We start from the raw sequence: 27,178 nt of genomic DNA on the forward strand, positions 1-27,178 counted from the left end.
ATTCTGGCACTTGTCCACGCTTTCCCTTCAGCAATTCCTTACAAAATTTCCCCTAATTTTTCTCACTTGCACGTAGGATAGCCTGTTCTCTTCCTCTATGCATACCCCAGTGCTTGTTCCCTGTCTGGCCTGGGAGGCTTTTCTGGTACTGAACGGCAGTTGACTGCATTGAGGTTGGTACTGTCTGACAAGTTCAAGAGGATGACGACTTTGTAGGCTGACATTTGTCAGGCGCAGTTCGACTTTCACCTTTCTGCATTTCAGGTGGTAATGGAAAGGCTGTTAGATGCGCTTCTTAATTGAGCATACCCAATACCAGGGCAAGGAGACCTTTTCTTTGGGTGGATCATTTTCTCCCGGAAATTCTTTGACCTGTTGCAGGGACCAGTGGAACGCTACTGCTAGCATTCAGAGGCTGCTGGAGGGGAGCTGGTAGGGAATTATATTTCAGGCGTGATTTTTAAAGTAGTCTTTGTCTTAGATTTGCAGCAGAACTGACTGGAAATTACAGGTGTTTTGCATACACTCATTTCATTATACAGATCCTTGCTATTATAAAAGCTTCCTGCAGCAGGGAGACACATTTGTTAGAACTGATGGTCCCACAGTGGCACATAATGACCACCATAGTTTACAGTAGGGCTTCACTCTTGGACCCATCAATAACACATATCCCTGTTACTAGACCCAATCTGTCAATTAATAAATCAAAACATAGTTAGTTAATTGGGTGATAAAGCTACTGAAGGACATCTGGATCACTGCCAAGTTTCAACAATTTTGAATGAAGTTGTAAACAACTACCTGTGGGTTTTGCTTAAGCGTGTTTTCACTTGGAGAGTAGCATGGATTGAAACTGCTAAGCTACACGATGAAACTGTTTAGTCTTGTAAGACTGCTGAGCTGTGAAAAGTCCGGGCTGCTCCTGTTAGCAACCAAAGGGAGTTCCTTCCCTTCCTTATCAACATTGATGCCTCTGTTGAGGATTTGGGCCATTATTCTAACAAGTGTGTTATGGGCCCCAATTGTTTGAAAGTCCCCAAAGAGACATGATTCTAAGCATCCTTCATGCTTTGCCACCATGTGTCGTCTTTGGTGTTCTATCTTTTAGGCTCTTGCTTGTTGTGAAGCCTGAAGAGTTCCTACCCGTCTTGGGTACCCATCTTGGATCCTTTCTCACATTTTCTTACTTGGAGGCTCCTTAGGCTGTCTCCTGAATTCTGGTTTTCTCCCTTACTTCACTCCTGGTTCCTGAACCTCTAGCTGTAGTAGCCCACTTTCTGTTTTCCTTCTCCTTGTCCTTATGTTAAAAAATAATCATTGTAGGGGTGAATAAAGAAAAGAGAGAAATAGTTTGGGTGTCATTGCTTTGTTATTTAATATTTTTAATTGAAAAATTTGATTTTTCAAATGCATTTTTTGACATTTGAAATATATGGTATCAATTCTTTTTGCATTAAGCACAAATAAAATTGGCTTTGTAAATGCTTTTTATTCTTAATATCAAATAATATGCATTGCCATAATTAAACTATCTTCCTGCTATTTTGTTCTAAAACTTATTCTTTGAGAAATAGAATTTTTAATTCAAAAAGGCAAAACACAGTTTTTCTTTCTTCTTTTTATTTGAAGAGTGCAGGCATTGCTTGTGTGGCATTGCAAGCACACCAGAGCTCACTGTAGTCAAATGCTGCAGACAACTCTGCGAGCTGTTTGTCCTGCTGGCTCATAGAAGAGATGACATGAAGTGGCATTTCCACACTAGTGTGTGTTTTAAGAAGTCAAAGCAAATTGTTGATGAATTTTAGATGTGCCTATAAAACGAATCGTGGTTATACACATTAAAATATAGGTAATCTGAGAGATGTTTTATTTTTAACACTCTGTGAACATCCTAAATTGTTGTGATTTGATGGGCATTTGTGAGGCTGTCTGGAGACAGGTGACTTCTCTGTCGTCGCTGAAAGTTGATGGCATTTACAGAGATAAGATATATGCTTATCACACAGTAGACTGACGGGATCCTAAATGACACATTTAGGTTCGGGCAGGACTTCTAGAACAGAAACTCTGGGGAGCTGGTGACAGATTGTGTGGGTTTGAACTGAAGATTGAGGACTCAAAGGAGAAACAAGCCTCAGGATGCTTCTGAAGGATGAGTCATGTAGAGGAGGAGGAGGAGCCCTGGCTGTGATGGTCATCTCAACAGAGTAGACAGCCCACGGCCTTTCAAGGGGATGCCACTCTCAGTGGAGCAGAGCACGTGCATCAGAACTAACATGTGCAGTTAGATTAGTAGATTCAACAGAACAGGCGGTGTTGAAGGACAGGCGGTATTTACTCCTCTCTGAAGGTCTGTCCTAGCAGGAGCTGAAGAAGGTGTTTTGACTACCTTACTTCAGGCGATCCTTTTAAGATTTTTAGTGAGTAACTTGGTATTCTCATTTGCAGGTGCAGAAGCATGCATACACCAGGTTTGAACACCTTTGACCGGTGACATAAGCAGCAGCACAGACTCAAAGCCAGGTTGTGTTTTGCCACAAGGTCTGAATGCTTTTGCCGTCATCACCCATCGGCCCATAAGAGCTGCTTTTGCTGTACAGGGGTGTAATAGTACTATGCTTTAAGATGGCTAGTCTAAGGGTGGTAACAGGAAAGATGGGAGCAGAGATAACAGGTCAGGAGGGATGGCAAGGATCTTTCCAGTAACTCTGCCTTTGGCTATTAACCAAAGAGATGATAAAAAATAGATATCTAGAGGATGAAGAGGAACTGAGAACACTGAATACTAAGAGCCGACTGCGAGGTCAGAGGCTAGGAGCATGGTATTGCCAGAAAGAAAAGACTCCCGAGGTTACTGATTTGCATAAAGGGACCATTTGACTTGTTAGTGCATGTGTGTGTGTGTGTCTGTCTGTCTGTCTGTCTATCTGTCCGTCTGTCTGTGTATGCATATTCATATGTGTGTAGTGTGTGTTTATGTTTTCATGTGTGCAGGTATATGGGTGCCGGAGTTGATGTCAGGTGGCTTCCTTGATCTTCATTCTCCGCTTTCTTTACTGAGGCAGGGTCTCTCACTTGAAGCTGGAGCTTGCTGATTTGACTAGTCCAGCTGGTTAGCTTGCCTTGGGGATCCCTCATTTCTGCTTTCGGAGCTTTGGGATTATAAGGGAGCTGTCACACCATGTGGCTTTTTTTGTGGGTGCTGGAGGTCTGAACTCCAGTTCTCACTTCTGAGGTTTCCACTCGGCCTCTTTACCCCCTGTGTGACAGCTGTTAGACCTTTCTCTGGTGTCCCAGATGCCTTGAGCAAAGGATGCCAAGCAGCCAGCCAGATGTCAGATGCCCCTCCTGCTAGCACTGGCTGCTCCCAACACCCTGTGGTGCTGTGAGGAAACTACAAAGCAACCGTAACTGCCCGCTGCCATGCCAAAACTCTTGCTCCAGAAAGTTCCACAACTTGGAAAACAGACTGCTCTGCTCTGGATTTTTTTGGGGGGTGGGGGCAATGGTGAACTCTTAATTACCTCGTAACCATTTCTTCCAGACCAAAGGGCAGCGCTTCCCTTGGTCCAGGAGAAGGTTTGTGATTTGTGCAGAGACCTTCATTTGCATTGTACACACAATCCTTCCTTCATTTGCATGAAGGTCTGCTCTGATTTTTATAGAAACCCCTTGCTGTACTCTTTTCTGGATATGCATGCAAGCAGACTGTTTGGCTCACCTTTTGAGTCATTTTCTGATGCTCTTCCGGTGACATTCAGCCAAATAAATAGCTTCTTCCAAGGGTCTGTTTTTTTTTTTCATCCAGTTTGATATTTACCGCTGATGGTACAAGCTAACCTGCTAACACGAGAAGGTAGCAGAGGTAGAAGCAGAGAGTCACAACAATGGAGGTGACAGTAGATCCTGTCTGGGTAACAGCAGCAGCAACAGAACTAATATTGACAAGAAAACAGCTGGATAATTCCAAAGAGCAGCTAGGTAGGATGGCAGGAAGCTAATGGAGATGAAGGTGCAGAAAGCTGGAGATGCACGTTGACGGGTTCTTACTGTTAGAAGAGCCTCAGGACGCTTTGAAGCCTCAAAGCCAAAGGTCTTAGATGTCATAGTGTAAGAGCTCTACCACTGACCACGGTCAGGGGCCGTGGGTTGCATCGCAGGCCTACGAGCCATAACACTAGCCAACCAAGAGTTGTAGCAACGTGTCTCTATGGGACCGAGGGTCCCAGCACTCAAACCTTGCTCATGAACTTTGAACACTAGCTGGAAGCTGAAGAATTCCAACAACTAGCTACTATGTTCTAGAGCCACTCGTAAAAGCTCACAACAATAAGCCACATTTCAGTCCCTGGACCACAATGCATGGCTGTGTCCCAAACAAAGCAACAAAAACAGATAAGAAAATAGAACAAAATTTACTTTTGCTTTTAAAAGGTAGATCCTAAGACCAAGCAAGTTACAGGCTGGGTCTTTCTAATTTCAGCCCAGCGCCTTGGGATCCTGTCCTTTCTTTTTCTGGGTGGGGTCTGTCAAGCCCCCTGTCACTGCTGCTGCCACTGGGACAGGGTCTCCCGTCACCTCTGCTGCCACTCTGCAGCCACCTCTGCTGTCTTCTCCTCGTGCTAGCAGGTTAGCCTGTATTACCGCAGTAAAATCCAAGAGGGGGCTAGAAAAGACCCTTTTCTCGTGGTCCCTGAGCAGCAGGTGCCTGGCCCTCCGGGGTTGGAGCTGTAAAGGTTCCTGGTCTGCCAGTCTGTCCCCTGTTCTTAGGCTCATAAGAACTGGAAATTATCTCCCATGATTCCTCTCTGAATGAAGCAAAAGCCAGGTGATTGACAGCATTTCGACATGTTCACACATCCTGGTGAGGAGAGCAGTTGGCCAGGAACCCTCCATTGTTGCTTGCTCTTGTTCCTGTTCAGTTCCTACCTGGCGTCTACCTTTTTGTGGGGGGCCATACTTTTGTCTGTCTCTCTTGGAATTTTAACTGTCTGTAAGGGCTGAACTCAGATGTGGTCCAGCCTGCTTCCCACTGTTAACAGATGGACTCTTTTATTTTATTGGCAAGAGTCAGGCAAATAGCAATTTCTTTGTAGTTGAGAACCAGTTGTGGTCTCCTTTCAACATAAGACATTGTACTCGCTCTTCCCATGGCTGTACAGTATTGATTCGCTATACCTGATTTTTGTTAGCACTGGGGATTGAACCTAGAATTGCTCATACATTAGGTAGATCCTTTCCTGCTGAGGGGAAGCTCTTTCTGGACTTCTGAAATAGGAATCTCAGAGTTACCAGGCTGGCCTTGAATTCACACAGTAGCTGGTCATGCACTGGAACTTTATCCTCCTCTCTAACCTCCTGTACCACTGGGCCTGCCTATGATGGTTGATTTTTAAGAACCACCTTATTTTATGCATTAGGAACAGCGGGAAGGCTATGATGTAAAATTGGCCGTATATTGTTCTCTGCTCTGAGAAATCTTTACATGTGAACAAAAATGTATCTTAGGTGAAAAATGAGTGGAAAATTGTGAAATATAAAGAATCAGTGTCCAGAGTCACTGAGTGCATATAAAATATGTAGAAATATGTATAGATGCTAAGTCTTACTGTTATTAAAACTTACAAAATTTTTGTTCAATTTCCTAATCAAATTTCCATGACACTATTAATCTCTAGAAATACAGTCACTAGCTTTCCTTGGCACTCGCTCTCTGATGAGTTACCAGACTTTCCCATGCACTGAATGTAATGCTGTCTGTACTTTAACCCAAGCTGCCCTCCCCGCCATTCACAACTGCCCGAGTCTTTTCAGGCCGTTCTCTATTTATTTCCATTTTATTTTGTTTTCCCTGCATGTATATGTCCCAGATCCCCAGGAGCTGGACTTAGAGGCAACTGTGAGCTGCCATGTGGTTGCTGGGAATTGAACCCAGGTCCTTGGGAAGAACAGCCATTACTCTTAACCACTGAGCTAGACCTAAACTTATTAAATAAAACAATTTAAGTATATGAATGTTTGCCTGCATGTATGTATGTGCACCATGTGCATACAGTGCCCGTGGTAGCCAGGGGAGGGCATCATCACCCTTGAACTAGAGTTAAAGATGGTTATAATCTGTAGGTGCTCAGAACTGAGCCTTGGTCCCCTGGAAGAGTAGCAAATGCTCTTATCTGCTCAGCCTTCTTGCCAACTCCATGTTTTTAGACCTTTTCTGATTACTTTTAGTTTTCATCGAGTTATTTCTACTGAGGACTTCATGCTGCGTCTTCATTCTGCACCCTACAGCTTGACACTCGATATAAATGTGTATTATCTGAAATTCCCATCATTTTGTGTATGTCCTAGTTGGAAAAGTTCTATTTAGGATTAAGAGTGCATATACTTTTCTTTGCCGGAATTCATATAAAAATTCAGAGCACACAGCAGAAGTCCACACACAAAAGTGTTGACTGTTTTATAAAAGTTTGGTACCACAGATCCTGTAGCCGGGATCCCGAATGACAGCTAATTTGTGAGCCTTTCTAAGACTGTTGTGTTCAAAATGACATTTGCATTTCAAAGTTCAGATTAACTCCCCTGGGGAGATAGATGCAGTCTATATCACCGAGCAGGGCGAGAAAACATTGTTATACTTTATAAATAATCTCTGAAATACTTTCCAACAGTAGTTATGGAAACACAGAGAACAAATGTATCTTTAAAAGTAATTATTTCCCAAAGCAATTAGGTTTTCAAATTATATTAGAGTCCAGGCTTTAGAGTGCCTTGGCTTATGTAAATCCGAATGAGCTTCTTTGTTAATTGCCTCCTAAATGCTTCATTTAGACACAAGTCTGTTGCTGGAATTAATTTGATTACATAATGTATGAAAAGCAGCCTTTGTCTTTCTATTTAATGTAATACAAAAGAAAGTGGACCAAGAGGTAAACAGGGGCAGTTAGCTTCCCGCCAGGGCAGAACCGCTGTGTGTGGTCCTGTGCTGCTCTCCTCGGACACCCGTCTGTGTGCAGCTCTCCTGTACCTCCTGTTGTACAATTCATGGTGGAAAACGAACTGCATGCGTTGTGAGAATGTGGAGTAGAAGGTTTTCCTCTTACCTTCCAAGGACTTTCAGATTCTCTTTACGTGTCTAGTTAGTTCCTCGATCGCTCTCACTGCCTCTTTGAATTCCCTCCATATACGTGAACAGTCCCCTTCTGGCCTTTGTTTGACAACTCTACCCAGGAAAAGAAAGGACAGGATCCCAGGGAGCTGGGTGGAGACTGGCAAGCCCCAGCCTATACCTTGCTGCACATGTAGGTGATAGTTGGTCTTAGGATCTAACTTTTTTGTTGTTTTGTTTTTGTTTTTATGTTTTTGGTTTTGGTTTTTTGAGACAGGGGTGGTCCTGGCTGTCCTAGCTCTGTAGACAAGACTATCCTTGAACTCATAAAGATCTGCCTGCCTCTGCCCCCGCCCCCAGTGCTGGGATTAATTCCCTGAGTTCAATACCCAGCACCCAAATGGTGTCTCACTGTTCTCTGTAACTCCAGTTCCTGAGAATCCAGCACACTCACACAAACATACATGCAGGTCAAACACCAATGCACATACAATAAAAATAGATAAATCATTTTAGGATCTACCTTTATAAGCAAATTCTGTTCTATTTCTTATCTGTTTGTTTGTTTGTTTGTTGTTTGTTTTGGGACTCAGTCACACTTTGTGGTTTAGGCACTGAAAATGTGGTGATCCTCCTGCCTCAGCCTCCTGAGTACTGGGATTACACATGGGCCACTATACTTGTTTTTTTTTTAACGGTTTTTTAAAAAAGTACTTGTTGCATGTGTGTACATGCTAGAAGATGGCAGGACAGTATGTCATGTTGAATTCCCTGGACCTATAGATACAAGTGGTAATGAGCCACCTGATACGGTTACTGAAAGCTGAACACTGGTCCTCTAAAAGATCAGCAAGTGTTCTTAACTGCTGAGTCAGCTCCCAAGTCCCAGCTTGCTTATTGCTTGATGGACGTAAGCTGAGTAGTACATTACAAGAGAAGAATATCACTTGAGAAGAGGGTTGAGAAGAGTAATATATTTCATAGATTTTCCCTCAGATTATTAATGTGATGATGTTAATATATGTAATTATATTGATTAAGATGATATTAATTAATTTTAGATACTCACTCATAGTTGTACTGAGAAGAAACAACATCAAATTTCCTTAAATAATTTGATATGAAAAGCCCCCATAAAATAAGAATGTTAAAAACCGGTATACTTTACAACCAACATACTGGTTCTTTACAACATAAATTTCATAAAATTAAAAAAAAATAAAATAATAGCTCGCTCTCTCTCTTACTCTTGCTCACACACACATACTTTCTCTGTGTTTCGGGTTTAAGAACACAAAATAATAGGACACAATATAGAATTCTAAGTAGATCTACATTGATAAAGAAAAGATACTGTAAATTTCACTACTGGAATTTTTATTTTATTTATTATGCTCTTGAAATTAGAGAATTTTATATTACTCTAAATTTGGGGTATGATAATGCTATGGCCTTAAATCTTAGAAAATAATATTTGACTGTATTTAAGAACAATATGCACTGGTAGACACAATTTATTTTAAAATGGTTCAGAAGATAGAAAATTGTGGGTGTGCTTATTCACATGTGCCCATGTTTCTGTGTGCATGTGTACACATGCTTGGTGCTGCAACCTGGGATTTTCTTCTAACAATCCTTTTGTATGAGGCGATGCTCTGCAGCCTTTGCCACAGTGTTCTTTGGCATGAGTTATTTGTGACTTCCTCATCCTATGTTTTTTTTTTGTCTACCTCATCTTATTTAAATTACTTGTGATGAATTTGGTCTTATGAATCTTATTTTCTTTCCATACAGTGAGGAAAACTATCATTGAAACAATGTAGGCAGCATAAATACATGCTACTCTTTATCCCCAGTAGTACTGTAAAGAAAATAAGGGAATGTTTGTATAATTTCATCACCTCCAAAGAAACAGGTTTAAATATTTGATTTACATGCCTTTACTTAGCAAGAATGGATACTGGGGCACAGGGTTAATATTCAGGTTCTAAACCATGAAGTACATCATCAATAAATAAGATTCCCTAAATAAGCTGTTTAGAGCTTATTGGAAATACTTAAGAATTGGAGAACTGACTTGGACAGTTTGTGAAATTTTCCTTTTGAGGCTGTTCCGAGAGTATCATACTGTGTGGTTCTAGAGCAAATAGAACAGGCTGGAATGGCAAAAGTAAGAAATTATCTTGCGAATTTGAGTTCTCACAGTGTTATTTCATTCTGATGCCTTATGACCAGGCAGTCTGTTGACTGATTCCACTAGAAGAATATAAATCCTACATGTGAAAGCAGAGCTGGGGTGCAGCTCGTTGGCAGAGTGCCTGCCTGGAGTACACAAGGCCCAGGCTCAGTCCCCAGCACTGCATAAGCCACATATGGTGGTACATGCCGGCAATCCCACCCAGGGAGTAGAAGGCAGAGGCAGGTTGATGGGGTCAAAGTCTGAGGCCAGCCTGGACTATATGAAATCCTATCTATAAAAACCAAAACCCAAAGGCTGTTACCTTTGTACAATATGTGTCAGATCTTAGGAGTACAAATACCCCTTCAAAACACCCTACAAAATATGGGCCAATGAGATGGCTCAGTGGGCAGAAATGATTGCCGCTAAGCCTGATGACCTGAGTTCCACCCCTAGGACCCACATGGTAGAAGGAGAGATTTGAATTGACTTCTGCTTGTGTCTTCTGCCCATCACATGCATGCTGTCACATGCCCTCCTCCCAAAGAAATAATGGTTTAGGTTTTTAAAATATTGAATATGAGGCAAGGGAGGTGACTCAGTGGGTGAAGTGTTTGCTGTGCCAGCATGGGTGTGAATATCTAGGTCTCTAGTACCACATAAAATCCTGGTGTGATAGCCACTGTAATCCCGGCACTCGGAGAGGGCAGAGACAGGCAGATGGTGGGCTCACCGGGCAGCCAGTTTGAGTGCAACTGTAAGATGGGAGCAGCAGCCTCTGGCCTCCATACCCCTATCCACAGGCACGTGCCCCCTGCCTCCCCAACATGCACAGGTGCACATATATGCATTTACTGCACACACTGTCCCCAGTCAATCAAACAGAACCATCAATGAATATTACTTTGTAAGCCATGTGTGCCTTTTGCAGCGCTTCAGTACTCAGAGGGGGAGTTCCTTCTCTGTTGATCTCTTCCTAACACTGACTAGCAAGAGCTACAACTAGAATTGTCCTCTAGGTATAAAATAACAGATTGAGACTGACCAGAAAGCCATACCCTGGAGGAGCAGCGATGAGAAGGGTTTACTCCTGGCTGTTGTGTGGTTGAACGTTTTACTAGTTAGAAGTGACTGGACTGTGAAGGCCCACGAGGTTCTTCTCACGGGGGTTAGGGGCATCACTGTGGCCAAAGAGATAGTCCATCTCTGGATTACACTTCCATCCCCGTTTAAACCAGCAGACCCTCCCTGCACTTCCTGCGTCCTGGACCACCCTCCTCACCGTCTTTCTTTCACAGCATCTCTTGGGTGTTCGTCTGTGCTGGCTGACTGCCTCCTCTCGCTAAACTTTACTAATCACTCTTTCTGTTGTCCTCTGGCTTCTGCTGTCACCATCAAATGTCCTCCCTGATTCTGAGGCATAAAGTCTGAATATAAGACATAGTACTCATTTGTCTGCACTTTTGAGTGGATTCTGGCTTTGCCTAGACCATCTCTCCTGTCTGGAGCTGTGATTCTTGTCTTTGCTACACTCATACCACTCTGTCGGCATGATGCCTGCTCATGGGTCCTCATACTCCTCCCCATCCCAGGACCCTGCCCAGGATCTGTCCTGAGGACATTTTATGTTTTGTCGGTAGGTTCTACCTCCTGAAAATCAATGAGCCCAGCAGATACAAGTACCCCTGCAGTACTGACCATGCTTCACCCCTAGTTCTGGAGCCCCTTCCTTTCACAGAGGGTGCACTTTCCCCCTTTGTATCATTCCTGCACTGTTTCTTTAGGCTGCAGTTCTTGCAGTGCTTTTTTTCTCTAACATTTTGAAGAAATCAAAAGATTCTTATTGTAAGAAATCATTTGAGTGGTTTTATGGTGTTGTAAAAGGAGCAAGGGGCTGCTTTCCCGCTGCCTGGTTAGCTTTACCCGAAATAATTACACTGAAATTACTGCCTGGCCCATTAGTTCTAGCCTCTTATTGGCTAACTCTCACATATTGATCTAACCCATTTCTAATAATCTGTATCGCCACTGCCACTTGACTGTGGCTTACTGCCATGAGTCTAACCAGCGTCCGTCTCGGAGAAGAGAGCCATGCGTCTGCCTGACTCTGCTTCTTTCTCCCAGCATTCTGTTCAGTCTTCTCCTCCTATCTAAGCTGCTGTCCTATCAAAAGGCCAAGGAAGTTTCTTTATTTGACCAATGAAAGTAACACATAGAAAGAAGACCCTCCTACACCATTTGGGACCTCGCCAGCTGCTGACGTGACCCCTTCACCTCCAGAGCCAGCTCCAGCTCTAGAGGTCCCCGCAAGAGTCCAGAACGTTGAGGATTTTGTTCCTGACGATGGCCTCGACCGAAGCTTCCTGGAAGATACAACCCTACCTAAAGACAAGAGTAAAATTGGAGCCAAAGGCCCACGGCAGGATAGTGACAGTGACGATGGGGAAGCCACTGGAGGGAACCCAATGGTGGCAGGTTTCCAGGATGACGTGGACATAGAAGATCAGCCACACAGCAAATCCTTGCTGTCCTCAGACCCCGTCCCCAGTAAGAGTATCAGTCTTTCCAGTGAGGAGGAAGCTGAAGGACAGGTAAGCCACCCCAGAGTGGCTCCTCAGAGTCTGAGATAAAATGGTCCTCCACCAAGGCCTCACATTCATGAAGAAAGGGAGCTCCCACACGAGCCATACCCTCATGGTCAGATGGTCTCACCACTGACTCAGGGCCTGACCACGGCAGTACCAAGCCACCCACTGATGGCACTCCTAGACCCCAGGAAGGGAAAGACAAGCAAGTGATCCTGAAGGTCCCATTGCTGCCCAGATGCTGTCCTTCGTCATGGATGGCCCCGACTTTGAAAGTGATGAATTTGACACACAGAGGAGAGTAGGGGGCTTCCCAGTAAGAGAAGACCTCTCTGATGTGACCGATGAGGACGCTGGCTCTGCCCAGCCACCCCCACCCTCCAAACCCCCAGTCTCTGCTTTCAGACTGAAGAATGACCCAGATCTCTTTGGTCTGGGCCTGGAGGAGACAGGACCTAAGGAAAGCAGTGGTGAAGGTAAAGACGGCAAACTTCCCCATAAAGAGAAGAAGAAAAAGAAGAAGAACGGCAAAGAGGAGGAAGAAAAGGCTACAAAAAAGAGAAGCAAACACAAGAAGAACAAGAATAAGGAGGAAGGCAAGGAGGATCGGAGGAAGAAGAGGAAGCCCCCTCAGAGCAAGGAACAGAAGGCTGCAGATGAGCTGGAAGCCTTCCTGGGGGCGGGGCTCCTGGCAGCCGCCACCCTGGAGGTGGGGACTATGAGGAGCCCTAGGCTGCCAGAGGCAGTTGGTTTTCCTGGGAAGAGGGGAACTGCCAGTGACTGATTTGGGGAGGCTGCTGCCTATGCACCCACGTTCCCACGACCACCGTGCCACCTATGTCCCCCAGCCATTGTGTCTGCCCTCATTATGGTGGTACACTAGAAGTCTAAACAAGGAAACAAAAGACCTCTACACCTAAAGCTTTAAACTCAGAAGAAATAAATTGAAGAAGTTACTAGAAAAATGAAAGGCCTCCCTTGCTCATGCACTGACAGAATTAGCAATGTAGATAGAAATGGTTTTACTTCTCAAACGATTCTTTCAGTTCAGTGTAATTGCCTCTAAGATTCCAGTGACATTGCAGAAATAGAAAAAAAATCTTAAAATTCATACGGAAACAGAAGACCTTGAATAGTCAGAGGGATCCTAGACGGAAAGAAGGATGCTGGCAGTATCACCATGCCTGACTACGGAAAGAAGGATGCTGGCAGTGTCACCATGCCTGACTTCAGATTATGCCACGGAGCTTGGTGACAAAGCCTTGTCCTGGCATGAAGACAGACACACAGATGAGTCGATTAGAAAACAAATGTGAGTCCATGTAGCTACAGCCACCTGATTTATTGACATTGAAGAAGGAAACCTTTGAAAAAATAGTGGTGGGGAAATCATGTGTAAATGAATGAAATTCACCATGCACAACTTAAGATAGACCAAAGACCTTAGTGGAAGATCAGAAACTTGGAACGTTTCAAGGAGAAACTAGGTAGAGCAATTCAGTATTGGGCATGGGGAGGATCTTCTGAATAGGAGTCTGCACCCTTAGTAAATGATAACAGCTGATAGATGGAACCTCCCAGATAAACCACTGTGGTACAGCAACGGAACGGTGAAGAGACCACCTAACAAGTAAAGGGAAAATCTCTACTTGCTATCCATCTAACAGGGTTAAGACCTAGAATAAAGAAACTAACAACTGTACAAGAAGACATCAAACAGCACAATAAATTAGTTAATGATATTGTCTTCAGTCAGTGTTCTATTGTGGTGAAGAGACACCTTGACCACAGTGACTTTTACAAAAGGTAGACATTTAACTGGGAGTTTACAGTTTAGACAGTTTAGTGCATTATCCTTATGGTAGGTAGCATGGCAGCATGCAGGCAGACATGGTGCTGGAGAAGGTGGAGTTCTACATCTAGATCCACAGGCAGCAGGAGGAGAGAAACTCTGGACCAGGCTTGGGCCCTTGAAACCCCAAAGCCCACCTCTGGCGACAGACTTTTTCCAGCAAGGCCATACCTCCTAATCCCTGTCAAGTAGTATCACTCGCTAATGACCAGGCATTCAAATATATGAGCCTATGCAGGGGGTCTTCTCATTCCCACACGGAAGTGAACAAGAGAAATGTCCAGCCTCACTGTCCATGAGCAAAATGCAAGTTAAGCCTACACTGAGATCCTGTTATACTCTAGTTAGAATGGTAGCTATGGAGAAACAACACCCTGGGGGGTTCAGAAGAAGGATTCCTGCTCCTTTGCATCCTAAGTATTCATTAATTCTGCATCGTTGATAGCAACACTTCTGGCTGGCACAGATGGGATCTCTATGCCTCTAAAATTATTTATTTTTTTACATATTTGGGTATTTTGTTTGTGGAACATGTGTATGCATGTTTGCACATCATATGCATGCCTGATGCATGTGGAGACCAAAAAAGGGTGTTAGATACCCAGAGTTGCAAATGGTTACGAGTGACCATGTAGGTGTTAGGAATTAAACCCAGATTCTCTGGAAGAGCAGCCAGTACTCTTCACCAATGAGCAGTACTGTTCTGCTTAAGGAACCTAGCAATAAAAGGATTCCTAATAACGTTCTGCTGTGCTCATAGATCAGTGCCTTCCTCAATTATCACTGAATATGAAGAAGTTGAGCTGGTGCCTACCTAGAGCCTTCACACCAACTGACTAGTGTCCATAGTACTAGAAGGTGCTCTGAAGGCTACCAAAGAAGAAAGGTAAATATTAGTCCAGCTACAAGTCCTCCAATCTGCAATAGTGATCTGTCCGCAAGATTTGCTGGTACAATACTGACACAAAGCTTGTACAACTAACCAATTAATGTCTGATGGATATAAGGCCTACTTCATGAAATGGAACCCATTCGTGACACTGCTTAGGGCACCAAGAACCTGAGACTAGATAGGCTGGGGACTAGGGGAAAGCGGTGCTGTTCTGCTTAAGGAACCTAGCAATAAAAAGATTCCTAATACCATTCCGCTATACTTATAGATCAATGCCTTCCTCAGTCATCACCACAGAAGCTTCCTCTGCAGTAGATAGGATCAAATACAGAGATCCACAGCTAGACAACGTGCAGAGAGTGAGATGCCTTGGAACACTCTGTCCTAAATGGGTGTCTTCCTCAAATCCCTCCCCTCAGAACTCCGGGAGCCCTGCATCTGAGTAAGCAGAAAGACTGTAAGAGCCAGAGAGGAGCAGAGACTCCAAGAAAAACAAAATAAAACAAAACAAAACACTAAGGCCCTGTAAATCAACATGATCCACACATATATGAACTCACAGAGAATGTAGTAGCATGCACAGAGCCTGCATAGGTCTGGACCAGATGGGGTCTCAGCCCTAAGAGGGGTGGTGGATACAAGCCCCGTCCCTCACAGAGGCCATCTACAATTGATAACCACTCACAAATGAAAACGTTGTTTTCTCCAATGGAGTCTCACAGGGTATACAAACCACTCTGAAGACCATTCCCACACCCAGCAGCGATGGACAACACAAAATGAACTCAATGGCATTTTTGAGGGTTTTTGTCTAATAATATTTTGTCAGGGCTTCATTGTTTATTGTTTGTTTTATTTTTATTTTATTTTACTTTATTTTTTTACCTTACAGGTCCTTTGGGTATACAGTATGATTTCCAACTTTATATTTCTATGGGTTTGTGTGTGTGTGTGTGTGTGTGTGTGTGTGTGCGCACGCGCGCAAATGTGTGTGTCACTATGTCTATACATATTTCTTTGGCCAATTGTTTTGTTTGTTTGTTTGCTATATTCTATTGTTGCTTATTTGGTTTTGCTTCATCTCATTTTATTTTATTACTATTTCTTAGATGCCTATTTGTAACCTAATGAGAAAGAAAAAGCATAAACTTGGGTGGGTGGGAAAGAAGGGGGAGGATCTGGGAGGAGATGGGGGAGGACAAACAGTAATCAGAATATAATGTATGAAAGAAAACCTATTTTCAATAAAAGATTTAAAAATATTATAGCAGTGTCATTATGTAGTGTTATGCATATTATATGCTTTTTAAAAATCAGAGTTTTAGGCTATTTTGAAGTTATTGTTTTACAAATCTTTCAGATGGCAAAATTTGCCTATTGACATTGGGGATCTAATTATCAAGAATATTAATTTACTAAAGACAGAAAAAATCTCTTGAAGTATTTATTTATATGTTTGTGTATTTGTTTATTGTGTGTGTGCTCATGCCACTGTGCATGCGTGGAGCTCAGGGACAACTTGGGGAGTCGGTTTCTCCTTCCACCACATGGGTTCTAGGGCTTAAACTCAGGGTTGTCAGGCTTGGTGGCAAGCACCTTTACCTGCGGGGCCATCTTACTGGGCCCCACCATGTCGCTTTCCTGAGAGCTGAGGATATTAAACACTTTAAAAAAATATTGTACTCATTGCCCTTTTGAAGTTTAAGACTATTCAGACCTATTTAGCCTTTTGCTGTTGAATATATATTCTGGGTGTTAACCCCTCCTGGAAGAATAGCTGGTGAAGATTTTCTCTCATTTTGTATGCTTACTCCTTGCTATTTCTTTTGCTAAGCAGAAGCTTTTCAATTTGATGCAATCTTGTTTGTTGATTCTTGCTATTATTTCTTGAGTTATTGGATTTCTATTCAGAAACATATTAATTTGTGTAGGCTGACTCATCCTTGTACTCCTGGAAGGGAGCAACGTGGTCATGGTAATATGATCTTTTTAATGTGCAACTTTGCAGGAAATATATTAAGTACTTTTTTGGTCTCTCTTTAGTTGGTCTGGTGGTGGTACTGTATGCTTACAGAGTCTTGGTATTGAGGTAGTACTGCATTGTGAAATGGGCTTAGAAGCATTCTTTCCTTGCCATTTTATGGGATAATTTGAAGAGCATTATTATTTTTTCTTAAAGGTCTGCTGAAATTCAGCTATGAATCTATCTGTCCTGGACTTTTCTTTGTTTGAATACAAAGTTGTTTTAGAGCCTTTTTAAGAAGTTTTTTATGATTTTATGGTACTACTTTATACTAAATATATCCTCCCCTATACAGTGATAACTCACTTTAGCACTGGTGAGTCAGTAGATATAATATGTCACAGTAAAGGCCTAAATTATGTTACTTAATAAACTAATATAATACATTTTTCTTCAGTGGATGGTCTTTATTACAAATTTACTTTATTTTCTTGCAATGAATATATTTTATTTCTGGTTAGTTAGATTTTAAGTAGGAACATATTAATATATTACCGGCATATTAATAGGATCCAGCTGTCATAATAAAGTACCGTAAACTGTGTCTTAATTATCAAGAATGAATTGTTTTGTTATATTGTATGGCAAAGTTCTCCTGGGGAGACACAGCACATAGACACATACTCACTGCAGGAAGGGAGCCTGTGACAAAGCAAAGTATGGATACTATCACAGTCCAACTTCGTTAACTGATACATTTTATTGGGATCACTTAGAGAAAAGTGGGTGAGAGGTTACTTACAAAACCAGAAATGACTCAAAGACAGCTGTGTCACCAAATCCCACCCCAGCATGGGTGACAGCTCACAAAAGCTGGAAATCTGGAGCATACTTCATAACCTGCAGGCAGCACTACAGGTTGAATAGTGTCCTTTCCAGGGGGCTCAGTTGTCCTTTGTTTTCTCTAGGACTGGGGGACGAGGGGGACGAGGGGCAGTGGAGAGCCTGAAACTGAGACTGAGACTGGTTGGCTGGCCTCTGCTTCTTTCAGGCTTGTCTTGAGAGTTGGAAAGAAGGGACATTGTAAATATGACCAGTTTCAGAGACTTCCTGAAGCTACTTTGAGTTGTTCATTTCCTGTGTTAATGAGCTTCCTTGCAGAATGGAATGTCTGAATTTCTGAGGAAACTGCTCTACAATGTGTGGCTGGGAAAATGGCTCAGTAGGGAAGAGTGCTCTGTGAGCAAGTCTGAGGACTTGAATTTGAATCCCAGCACACATGTAAAGAGCCAGGCACGGCCAAATGTGCTCATAGCTACACTACTGGAGCAGTGGGCAGCAGATATCATGGGCCAGCCTAGCCAAAATGTCATGTTCCAGTTCAGTGAGAGACATTGTCTCAAGATAGTAAGACAGAGAGCAACACAGTGAAAGATGCCGACTGTCCATCACAGGTCTTTGCATGCATGCAACAATTTCTCAGTTTAGACACTGGAAGTTCCACGCCCAGAGTAGCATGTCATTCAGTCCTAGGAGGGCTTTCTTTCTGGCTTACATGTATGTTCCTCATGTGATAGAGACAGAAGGACTAAGTACAGATGAGGCCCTACCCTGTGACCATAGAAACCTAATTACTTCCCAACGTTCTCGTCTCCAAATACCATCATGTCCAGGGGTAGGGTTGTAAAATATGGATTTGAAAGTAATATAATTCATCCCATAGCAGCCAACATTAGGGAAAAAAACTATCAGGAAATGACTTGTTTCACGCGGACTTGTAAATTTGTGTATATATGCTCTCATCAGTATGAATATGTCCAGCTGTGTTCTCAGATGCTTTTCACACACGGGTGCACATATGTGAAGGTTCAAAGTTGCAGCTAGTGTCACTCCTTGATGGCAGGGTCTTCCACTGATCCTGGAGCCCATGGATTCCTCTAGGATGGCTAGCCAGTCACCTTCAAGAATCCACCTGTCTCCTCAGTCTTCTCCACTTGAGTCTTCATATATACAATACTTATTTTAAAATGACCATAACTTGGGCTGATTGCTCAGTGTACAGAGGCACCTGTTAGTGAGTCTGATTGCCTGAATGTGATCCCTGGGTCCCACAAAGTGGAAGGAGAGAACCAACTCCCCAGAGTTGCCACCTGAACTCTACCTATGCACCTACGCACTTCCCCAGAATAAAATAAATAAATGAAAAACTGTTCTTTAAAGATTGTAACTTAATAATGGTATGTTTCTAGTAGTAAGTTATTGGGGTAGTATTGATTTGTTGTTCTTGGCACCCTTTTATTGTTCTTCTTAAGATGTTAGAAATATGTCTTAATATTTCTTTCCTGGAAGATACTGATGTGTTTGATATAGGTGTGGACTTGTTTATGCACTGTGCCTGCACAATTAGATCATTGCGTTCTCACTGTATGAGTTTTAGTGAAAGGAATGGGGAAGATCACAAAGGTAACACAACTTTAGACCTTTTTGTTGCCGATTTTGACTACGATGGCTTGCCTGTGTGTAGATTAGGCTGGGAGGTCATAACGGCCTTTCCCACCCCCCTCAGCCCTGCTGTCACAGTGGGATCGTGGTACTTGAACAAACGTACCCAGCTGTCTATTTACAGTGGCAAGCAGCAGCCATATTTGGCCTTCAGTTGTTGCTCGCTGACCTCCACATTAGAGTTTAAACTGAAATAGTGCTTACCACTGTAATGTTTTTCTGTTATTTTCATGTGTTTTGATAACTTAAAAATCTTGTTCTTTCTAATTCATTGTTTTAATTCCAAGCTCCCATTTAGTTTCTCCTACTTACCATCTTGAATGCTACACTCTTTTCTATCGGTAGTGTCCTTTCTTGTCTCTCTGGGAGCCTCCTATATCTTTCCTGCCTTGTTACTGAGACTCCTCCTCTTGCTAACACCCTTCCTGAGTTTCAGGAGATGATGACGGTAAATGTGGGCTTGCTGGATATTCAAGCCTAGCCTTTCATCAGCGGTGCTTGAGAAAGGATGTGGGACTTGATGTCACTCACCAAAGGCTGAATGAAAATTAACTGTTAGAAAGAAGAGTATTTCAGGAAATCTTTGATGAGGGGAAACTCACCTACTGCATCCCTCTCCTGTTTCATTCCTGAAATAGTGACTTCTCGCAATAGGCTAGTCCTTTGTAGGATCGTCGTGTGGAACAAAGGTGTGACCTGGTTCCTGGAAATCTGTCTATTTCATTTCCACTTAGTGAGATAAGGTGGAGCTCAGAGCAGAACTCCCCTAGCAAGACATGCGGCCCGTAGTCTACGTCCGCTTTGCTCTAGGTGTCCTCGCCGGTGGGATTTGCTTTTCTTCCCTTTTTTTCTTTTCCAGTTCTTTTTCTCTTTTTCCTTTTAAACAAAGCATTGCTGTGCATCACTGGCTGGTCAGATACTGACTGTGTAGTCCATTCTGTTAAGTTTATGGCTGTCTCTTGGCCTTAGGCTTCTGACTATTAGAGTGACTGGCTTGTGCCCCAGCTCCAGACGGTCATTCATCTTAATGACTACTTGATATGGGATAGAGCAAATGTTCTTCCTCTTCTCACACTCAGTCACCGCAAGTCACTGCAATGTGTGTGGATTTCTCTAGAGTCTGTAATTCAGTTGAATTCTGACACTGTCCACCTGGAGGTGACATTCTATCCCAAAGACTGAGCGTTCAGTCCCACGTGATCATGTATGCTTCAGAGGCTCTGGGGGCTCTAGAGCACAGGGCTGGTCAGGGGAAGGGGACTGGCCCTGTATTCTTTAGGCCATGTAGTTCTGGAGCGCCCTCAGCCTGGAGTGCTGCCGCTCTCTAGGGCGCTGTGGACTGCAGATGCCCAGCCCACATCAGGTATATGTTTACATTCACTCACTAGTTCAGAACAGCAGATTTGTTCATTTCAATAAAACAGTTCTAAACCCTTAACAAAAGCAAGAAAAGGAGCTAGAAAAGGAAATTCGTAAGTATATATGTTTAAATAGGTTTGTAACACATAAGGAGGGCTCTGGGGAAGCCTCCTACCTAGAGCTCCATGTGTGTGCATGTGGTACAAGGACAGGATGCAAGGTGGGTCCTTGCCTGAGATTTTCTCCTCTCTCTTCCGTAGACCTCATGATGCTGGCCTGGGTTGTGCAGAGAACTATGTTCTCTGGTCAGATGGCCTCTGTTTTCCTCTCTTCCTTTCATTTATAGCACATCATTCTTAATCTCAAATGTTTTCCTGAGAAAGAGATGGGAAGAGACAGAAACAGAGACAGACAGACAAAGAGAGTTACTATGTATTCCAAGATGGCCCGGAATTCATTGTATGTGTAGTGACTTTCTATCCTTTCTCAGTCTTTTGTGTATTTCCTTATTATAATTGTGCATTTTTATAAATGAGTGATCTTGAATGTTTTAAAATAATAATTTCAAAGTCTATGCAAGGATAGAAATTTTCAAAGCAAACCAATCCGTGAGTACAAAAACAGTTGCATGATGTTTTTGTATTTAATATTCACCAGAAATAATATGTATATAGAAAAAAGACCAATCTAAGTGAAAGAGTTAGCTTGAAGATGTAAAAAAATATATGTTGAATTCTTCTCTTTTCCTCAAAACGATGTAGGTAATTTATGCTCTGAATACCAAAAACGATGAACACGAGTCTGCAATTCAGGCCCTCAAAGATGCTCATGAAGAAGAAATCCAACAAATTCTTGCAGAAACAAGAGAAAAAATACTGCTCTATAAAAGCAAGGTAACAGAAGAGGTAGACCTTAGGAGAAAGATTCAAGTTCTGGAAGCATCTTTAGAAGACCATGTGAAGATGAAGCAGCAAGCTCTGACGGAGTTTGAAGCCTTTAAGCACAGAGTTGCGGACATGCAGCTTTGTGCAGAGGCCCAGCATGTCCAGCGCATAGTAACCATGTCGCGGGAGGTCGAAGAGATTAGAAGGAAGTTTGAAGAGAGGTTGCGGAGCTTTGGACAGCTCCAAGTACAGTTTGAAAAGGACAAACGGTTGGCCCTGGAAGATCTGAGAACCACCCACAGACAGGAAGTCCAAGAGCTGTTGAAGTCACAGCAGGACCACAGTGCTTCGGTGAACAAGGGGCAGGAGAAGGCAGAGGAGCTGCACAGGATGGAGGTGGAGGCCTTGAACAGCACCCTGGAAGAGCTGCGACTTGAAAAGAAAAAGCTCATCGAGGAGTATGAAGGCAGGCTGAATAAAGCTCAGGTATTTTATGAGCGCGAGCTGGATAACTTGAAAAGGTCACAGCTCTTCACAGCGGAAAGCCTGCAGACTAGCAGGGACAAAGAGGCCGAGCTTCGCAAAGAGTTTCAGGGACAAGAAGCCGTTTTGCGGAAAACCATAGGAAAGTTGAAGACTGAGTTGCAGATGGTGCAGGATGAAGCCAGCAGTCTTCTTGACAAATGCCAAAAGCTGCAGGTGGCCCTGACCGCAGCAGAGAGCAATGTGCAGGTGAGTGGGCATGGGTAGGTTAGTCTTTTCTTTCTCTACACGTGTTTGATGTTGTGTGTGCGTGCGTGCGTGCGTGCGTGCATGCGTGCGTGCATGCGTGCGTGTGTGTGCGTGTGTGCTTGCTTGTGTGTGTGTAGAAACCCGAGGTTGACACTGGGTGTTTTCTCAGATTGCTTTCCACCTTCTGTGTTGAGGCAGAGCCTATGCTACACCAGAGGACTCCATTGGCCTTTTCAGATATCAGGCTAGTCAGCTTGCGCTGCGGTTTCCTGGCCTCTGTCTCCCTGGCTCCGGCTCTTCAAGGAGCCATCATGTTCACCTGGCTCCAGCTGGGTTCTGGAGAATCTGAACCCTGGCTGAACATTTGAATAATAGACACTTTACCCATACCCACCAAGCAATCTACACCCGCACGCACACCGCACACACACTTTCAAAAACTTCATTTTGGATTTATTTATTTTAGTTTATGTATATGGGTGTTTTATTTGCATTTACCTGTTAATGGATGGTTGTAAGCCACCATGTGGATGCTTGGGAACTGAAGCCGAGTTCTCGGCAAGAGCAGCAAGTGGTCTTAACTGCTAAGGTATTGCTCATCCTTACCCACTTTTTCATATGTATTGCTTTGCTGACTTGAGGGCAGCCTGGCTGGCTTTAGAATCAGCTGTTTATATTCATACCACTTCATTACACCTCCAACCCATTTTTTGTCTTTGTCCTTGTGCAGAAAAAAAATGTAGAAGGGGACATTTTTATTACCTTTACCTATTATTAATTTGGACATCAAGCACCCAAAAGATAAGGTTAAACCTTGTTGATACTATGAATAGGTTTTATTTAAACAGCTTCCTCGTATTTCTGTTAGAGTTATAATATCAAGCTTAGGGGTTGACTGTGCTCTTCTTTTTCTCTTCAATAAGGATGGTCTGTCTCCTTATTTGATATTTAGACACTGAACCAAAAACAATATTGCTTTTGGTGCTGTGCACCTTTAATCCCAGCACTTAGGAGGCAGAGCCAGGCAGATCTCTGAGTTTGAGGCCAGTCTGGTCTATCAGGTGAGTTCTAGGACAGCTAGGGCTACACAGAGAAACCCTGTCTCAAAAAAACCAAGCAACCAAACAACCAAACAAAAAGTAGAATTTAATAAGAGTTAGTCCACATGTGGAAAAGATGCCAAAAGCTTCTACAAGCTTTGTCATGCTGGCACAGAAAGCTTCCTAGCTGTGCTAATATCTGCAGAGCATTAGAATTCATTAGGCAGAGTAGAAATAGACTTCCCTAATTGGGTCATATGACTTCAAATGTCAGGTTGTGTTACCTCATCTAACAGAGTTCAAACTAAGTAGTCCTAGTTCCACAGACCTCTCCAGTAAGAAAAAGGTGTTGCTTGCAATTTAAATAAATTATTTAGCTTAGTGTCATGCTTGCATTTTGATTATGACTATTTGATCTTTCTTAGGTTCTTCAAAAACAGCTTGATGATGCCAAGGAGGGAGAAATGGCCTTGTTGAGCAAGCACAAGGAAGTGGAAAGTGAGCTAGTAGCTGCCCGGGAGCGTTTACAACAGCAAGCGTCAGACCTTGTCCTCAAAGCTAGTAAGTCCACCCATAGCTTGGTGCGGTGCTCAGCTAAAACCCGCTCTTTGCTGCTTGTTCAAACACTGAGTAAAGTGCTTCTAATTTAATATTTACCATCTCTTCTGATGTTTTTTTTCTTTTTTTTCCATTTATTTTTTTTATTAAAAATTGCCATCTCCTCCCCTCCTCCTCCCCCTTCCCTCACCTCCCCTCCACCCATACCCCTACTCCCTCCCTCTCCAGGCCAAAGAGCCATCAGGGTTCTCTACACTATGTTGAGTCCAAGGTCCTCCCAACTCCCTCCAGGTCCAGGAAGGTGAGCAACCAAACTGATAAGGCTCACACAGAGCCTGTCCTTGTCATAGAAACCAAGCCCATCACCATTGTCCTTGGCTTCTCGGTCAGCCTCCACCATCAGCCACTTTCAGAGAGTCCGGTTTGGTCGGATGTTCCATCAGTCCCATTCCAACTGGACTTGGTGATCTCCCATTAGTTCTGTCCCTCCGTCTCAGTGGGTGAACGTATCCCCACGGTTCTGACTTTCTTTCTCATGATCTCTCTCATTCTGCTCCTCATCAGGACCTTGGGAGCTCAGTCCGGTGCTCCAATGTGGGGCTCTGTCTATCTCCATCCATCGCCAGGTGAAGGTTCTATGGTGATATGCAAGATATTCATCAGTATGGCTATAGGATTGGGCCATTTCAGGCTCCCTCTCCTCAGCTGCCCAAGAAAGCAGCTGGGGGCATCTCCCTGGATACCTGGGAACCCATCTAGAGTAAAGGCTCTTGACAACCCTCAGATGGCTCCCTTAATTAAGATATCTGCTTCCCTCTTCCCATGTCCACCCTTCCTATATCTCAAGCATCCCCTTCCCCCAAGCTCCCCCATCCTCCCCTTTACACCCTTCTCCCCCCATCACCCCTTGCCCCTATCCCACCCCAACCCCAAGTTCCCAATTTATGCCCGGCAATCTTATCTGCTTCCAACATCCAGGAGGATAACTGTATGTTTTTATTTGGGTTCATCTTCTTATTGTCTTCTCAAGGATCACGAATTATAGGCTCGGTGTCCTTTAATTATGGCTAGAAACCGATTATGAGTGAGTACATCCCATGTTCATCTTTTTGGGTCTGGGTTACCTCACTTAGAGTAGTGTTTTCTATTTCCATCTATTTGCCTGCAAAATTCAAGATGTCATTGATCAACCTACCCCAGGACCCAGCATTTCCACTCTTGGGAATTTACCCAAGAGATGCCCAATCATACTACAAAAGCATTTGTTCAACTATGTTCATAGCAGCATTATTTGTAATAGCCAGAACCTGGAAACAACCTAGATGCCCTTCAGTGGAAGAATGGATGAAGAAACTGTGGAATATATACATATTAGAATACTACTCTTCTGATGTTTTAAAATGGTTTCTATCATTTTTATTTTACAATAATATCTAGCATTTTCTTGTATAATTATAACAATGAAGTGACGAAATTATCAACAGTTGTGGGGCACAGCCCATACCCCCCTCCCCCGCAGCAGCCTACAGAGTATAGTCCTTTTAGGACTCCACTGAAGTTAAGCCAGGTCAGAAAGGGTTTTCAGTATAAGCCAACTTGAAGCAGTATTGTTTGCCTGAAGAAATTTTTTATTGATTTTATTGAGCTATATATTTTTCTCTACTCCCTTCCCTTTTTCTTCCCTCCCCTTCAACCCTCCCCCAAGGTCCCCATGCTCCCAATTTACTCAGAAGATCCTGTCTTTTTGTACTTTCCAAGTAGATTAGATCCATGTATGTCTCTCTTAGTGTCCTCATTGTTGTCTAGGTTCTCTGGGATTGTGATTTGTAGGCTGATTTTCTTTGCTTTATGTCTAAAAGCCACTTATGAGTGAGTACATCTGATAATTGTCTTTCTGGGTCTGAGTAACCTCACTCAATATGATGTTTTCTAGCTCTATCCAGAAATAATAAGATGTTATTATTTTCTGCTCTGTAGTAATCCATTGTGTAAATGTACCACATTCTCCTTATCCATTCTTTGGTTGAGGGGCATTTAGGTTGTTCATAGCGGCATTGTTTACCTGAAGAAATTTTTAAAATAGATTTAAACCCAGGGTCAAGAAAAAAGAGGTGATCCCTAACAAATAAGACACACCCACATGTGGGCGTGGCCTTCTCGGGGAGAGCTGCACCTGGCTGTCTTCCCAGTAGCCTCGCTTATGATGTTAGTGCATTTCCAGTTGTCATCTTTAGAGCTGTCAGGGAATCCGAGCTTAAAAGGGGGCTCCTGGAGTGTTTCAATCCAGGATTTTTGTCACTATGGCATCCCCAAATCACATGAACTGTCAACAAAAGTTGATAGACTAGTTTGTGAGATTCCCAGAAAATATTGGAAGGAAGAAGAGCAAATTCAAAGTTAGGTATGCTCAGGCTCTAAGCAAGGTTCATTGCTTTTTTTACTTTCTTATTTGGGAATATCTTTATGGAAGAGGAGCAGTGTCTCTGTGTAAGCTGTGCTTTCAGCACATGGTGACTGCGCTGGGATGCTTAGGTTTCTGTTGGTGAGAGACCGCACCTAAGCTTTGGACCTGGTGGCTTCTCTTCCTTCCTGTTTCTCCTTGTCCTCCCCTGTCTTTCTAGCATGCCTCAGGATGCCTCAGAGTTTTTGGTTTTAGGAGTCTATTTTTAAAAAATGCACTCCAAAAAATTGAGCAATTCTTTTCTATTCTTCCTCTCTCCTTCCCTCTGTCTGTCTGTCTGACTCTGGAAGAAGTTGTATGTAGGCGACAAAGGTGATTTCACACCGGACAGCTGATTCACCCAACTGATGTGGCAGTGTTCTTCACCTTGTAGCTCTCAGTAGGAAGATGCCGGTCCAAGTTGTCCGAGTTACCTTTTGTCAGAATGGACTGTGTATCCAGTGAAGCTGTCTCAGGACCCCCTTTTCTCTTGATTGGCTCACCGGTGACTTCTTGTCCATAAAGTAGTCATTTTTAACGACCTTCAGTTTGTATCAGAATCAAGGAGGCGGTTTGTGAGCTCACAGATGCTGTGCTTACCTCAGGCCTTCCCACTCTCTGGGCTGTAGTACTCTCTTTCTGGCTGTCTGTCCAGGGTTCTTTGGAAATCTCTGCTTAGATGATGCTTTCTATGAGAAGCTGTTCCACACTCTAGATTTCCCATCTTCCTTTACCCGTGCTGTCCCCTCACCCATTTTTAAATAGAGAATCTTCTAGTTATTCCTCCAGTTTCAAATGTGTAAACAACGTGTCCTGATCATATCCAGCCCATCCACCCCCCAACCCAGTTTTACTGTCATTTGTTTTATTTTTTGTAAATTTGTTGTCCTCTATAAAATGAATTCAATTGAAACACCACTGCTGCCTGCCACTTTTGCGAGAGAGAGAGAGATAGACAGAGAGAGAGGCAGAGACACACAGAGACAGAGAGAGACAGAGAGAGAGACACACACGCACACACACACAGAGAGAGAGAGAGAGAGAGAGAGAGAGAGAGAGAGAGAGAGAGAGAGAGAGAGAGAGA

The 27,178-nt window shown here is 43.2% G+C and overlaps 1 protein-coding gene across 3 annotated transcripts in view; it reads left to right on the forward strand.

Annotated features, from left to right (window-relative positions):
* Positions 1–27,178, forward strand: part of Fam184a (family with sequence similarity 184 member A) — a 124,632-nt gene that overhangs the window by 35,238 nt on the left and 62,216 nt on the right. For 2 of the 3 annotated variants that reach the window (XM_038340295.1, XM_038340296.1), the window contains exons 1-2: positions 21,403–22,056; positions 23,522–23,657. In XM_038340295.1, the coding sequence (XP_038196223.1) occupies positions 21,403–22,056; positions 23,522–23,657 (790 nt within the window). Of the gene's footprint in view, positions 1–21,201; positions 22,057–23,521; positions 23,658–27,178 lie in introns of those variants that run through there. The other variant, XM_038340293.1, reaches the window with a different exon arrangement.

The sequence above is a fragment of the Arvicola amphibius genome, chromosome 8 (genome assembly GCF_903992535.2).
Source record: "Arvicola amphibius chromosome 8, mArvAmp1.2, whole genome shotgun sequence".
NCBI lineage: Eukaryota > Metazoa > Chordata > Mammalia > Rodentia > Cricetidae > Arvicola > Arvicola amphibius.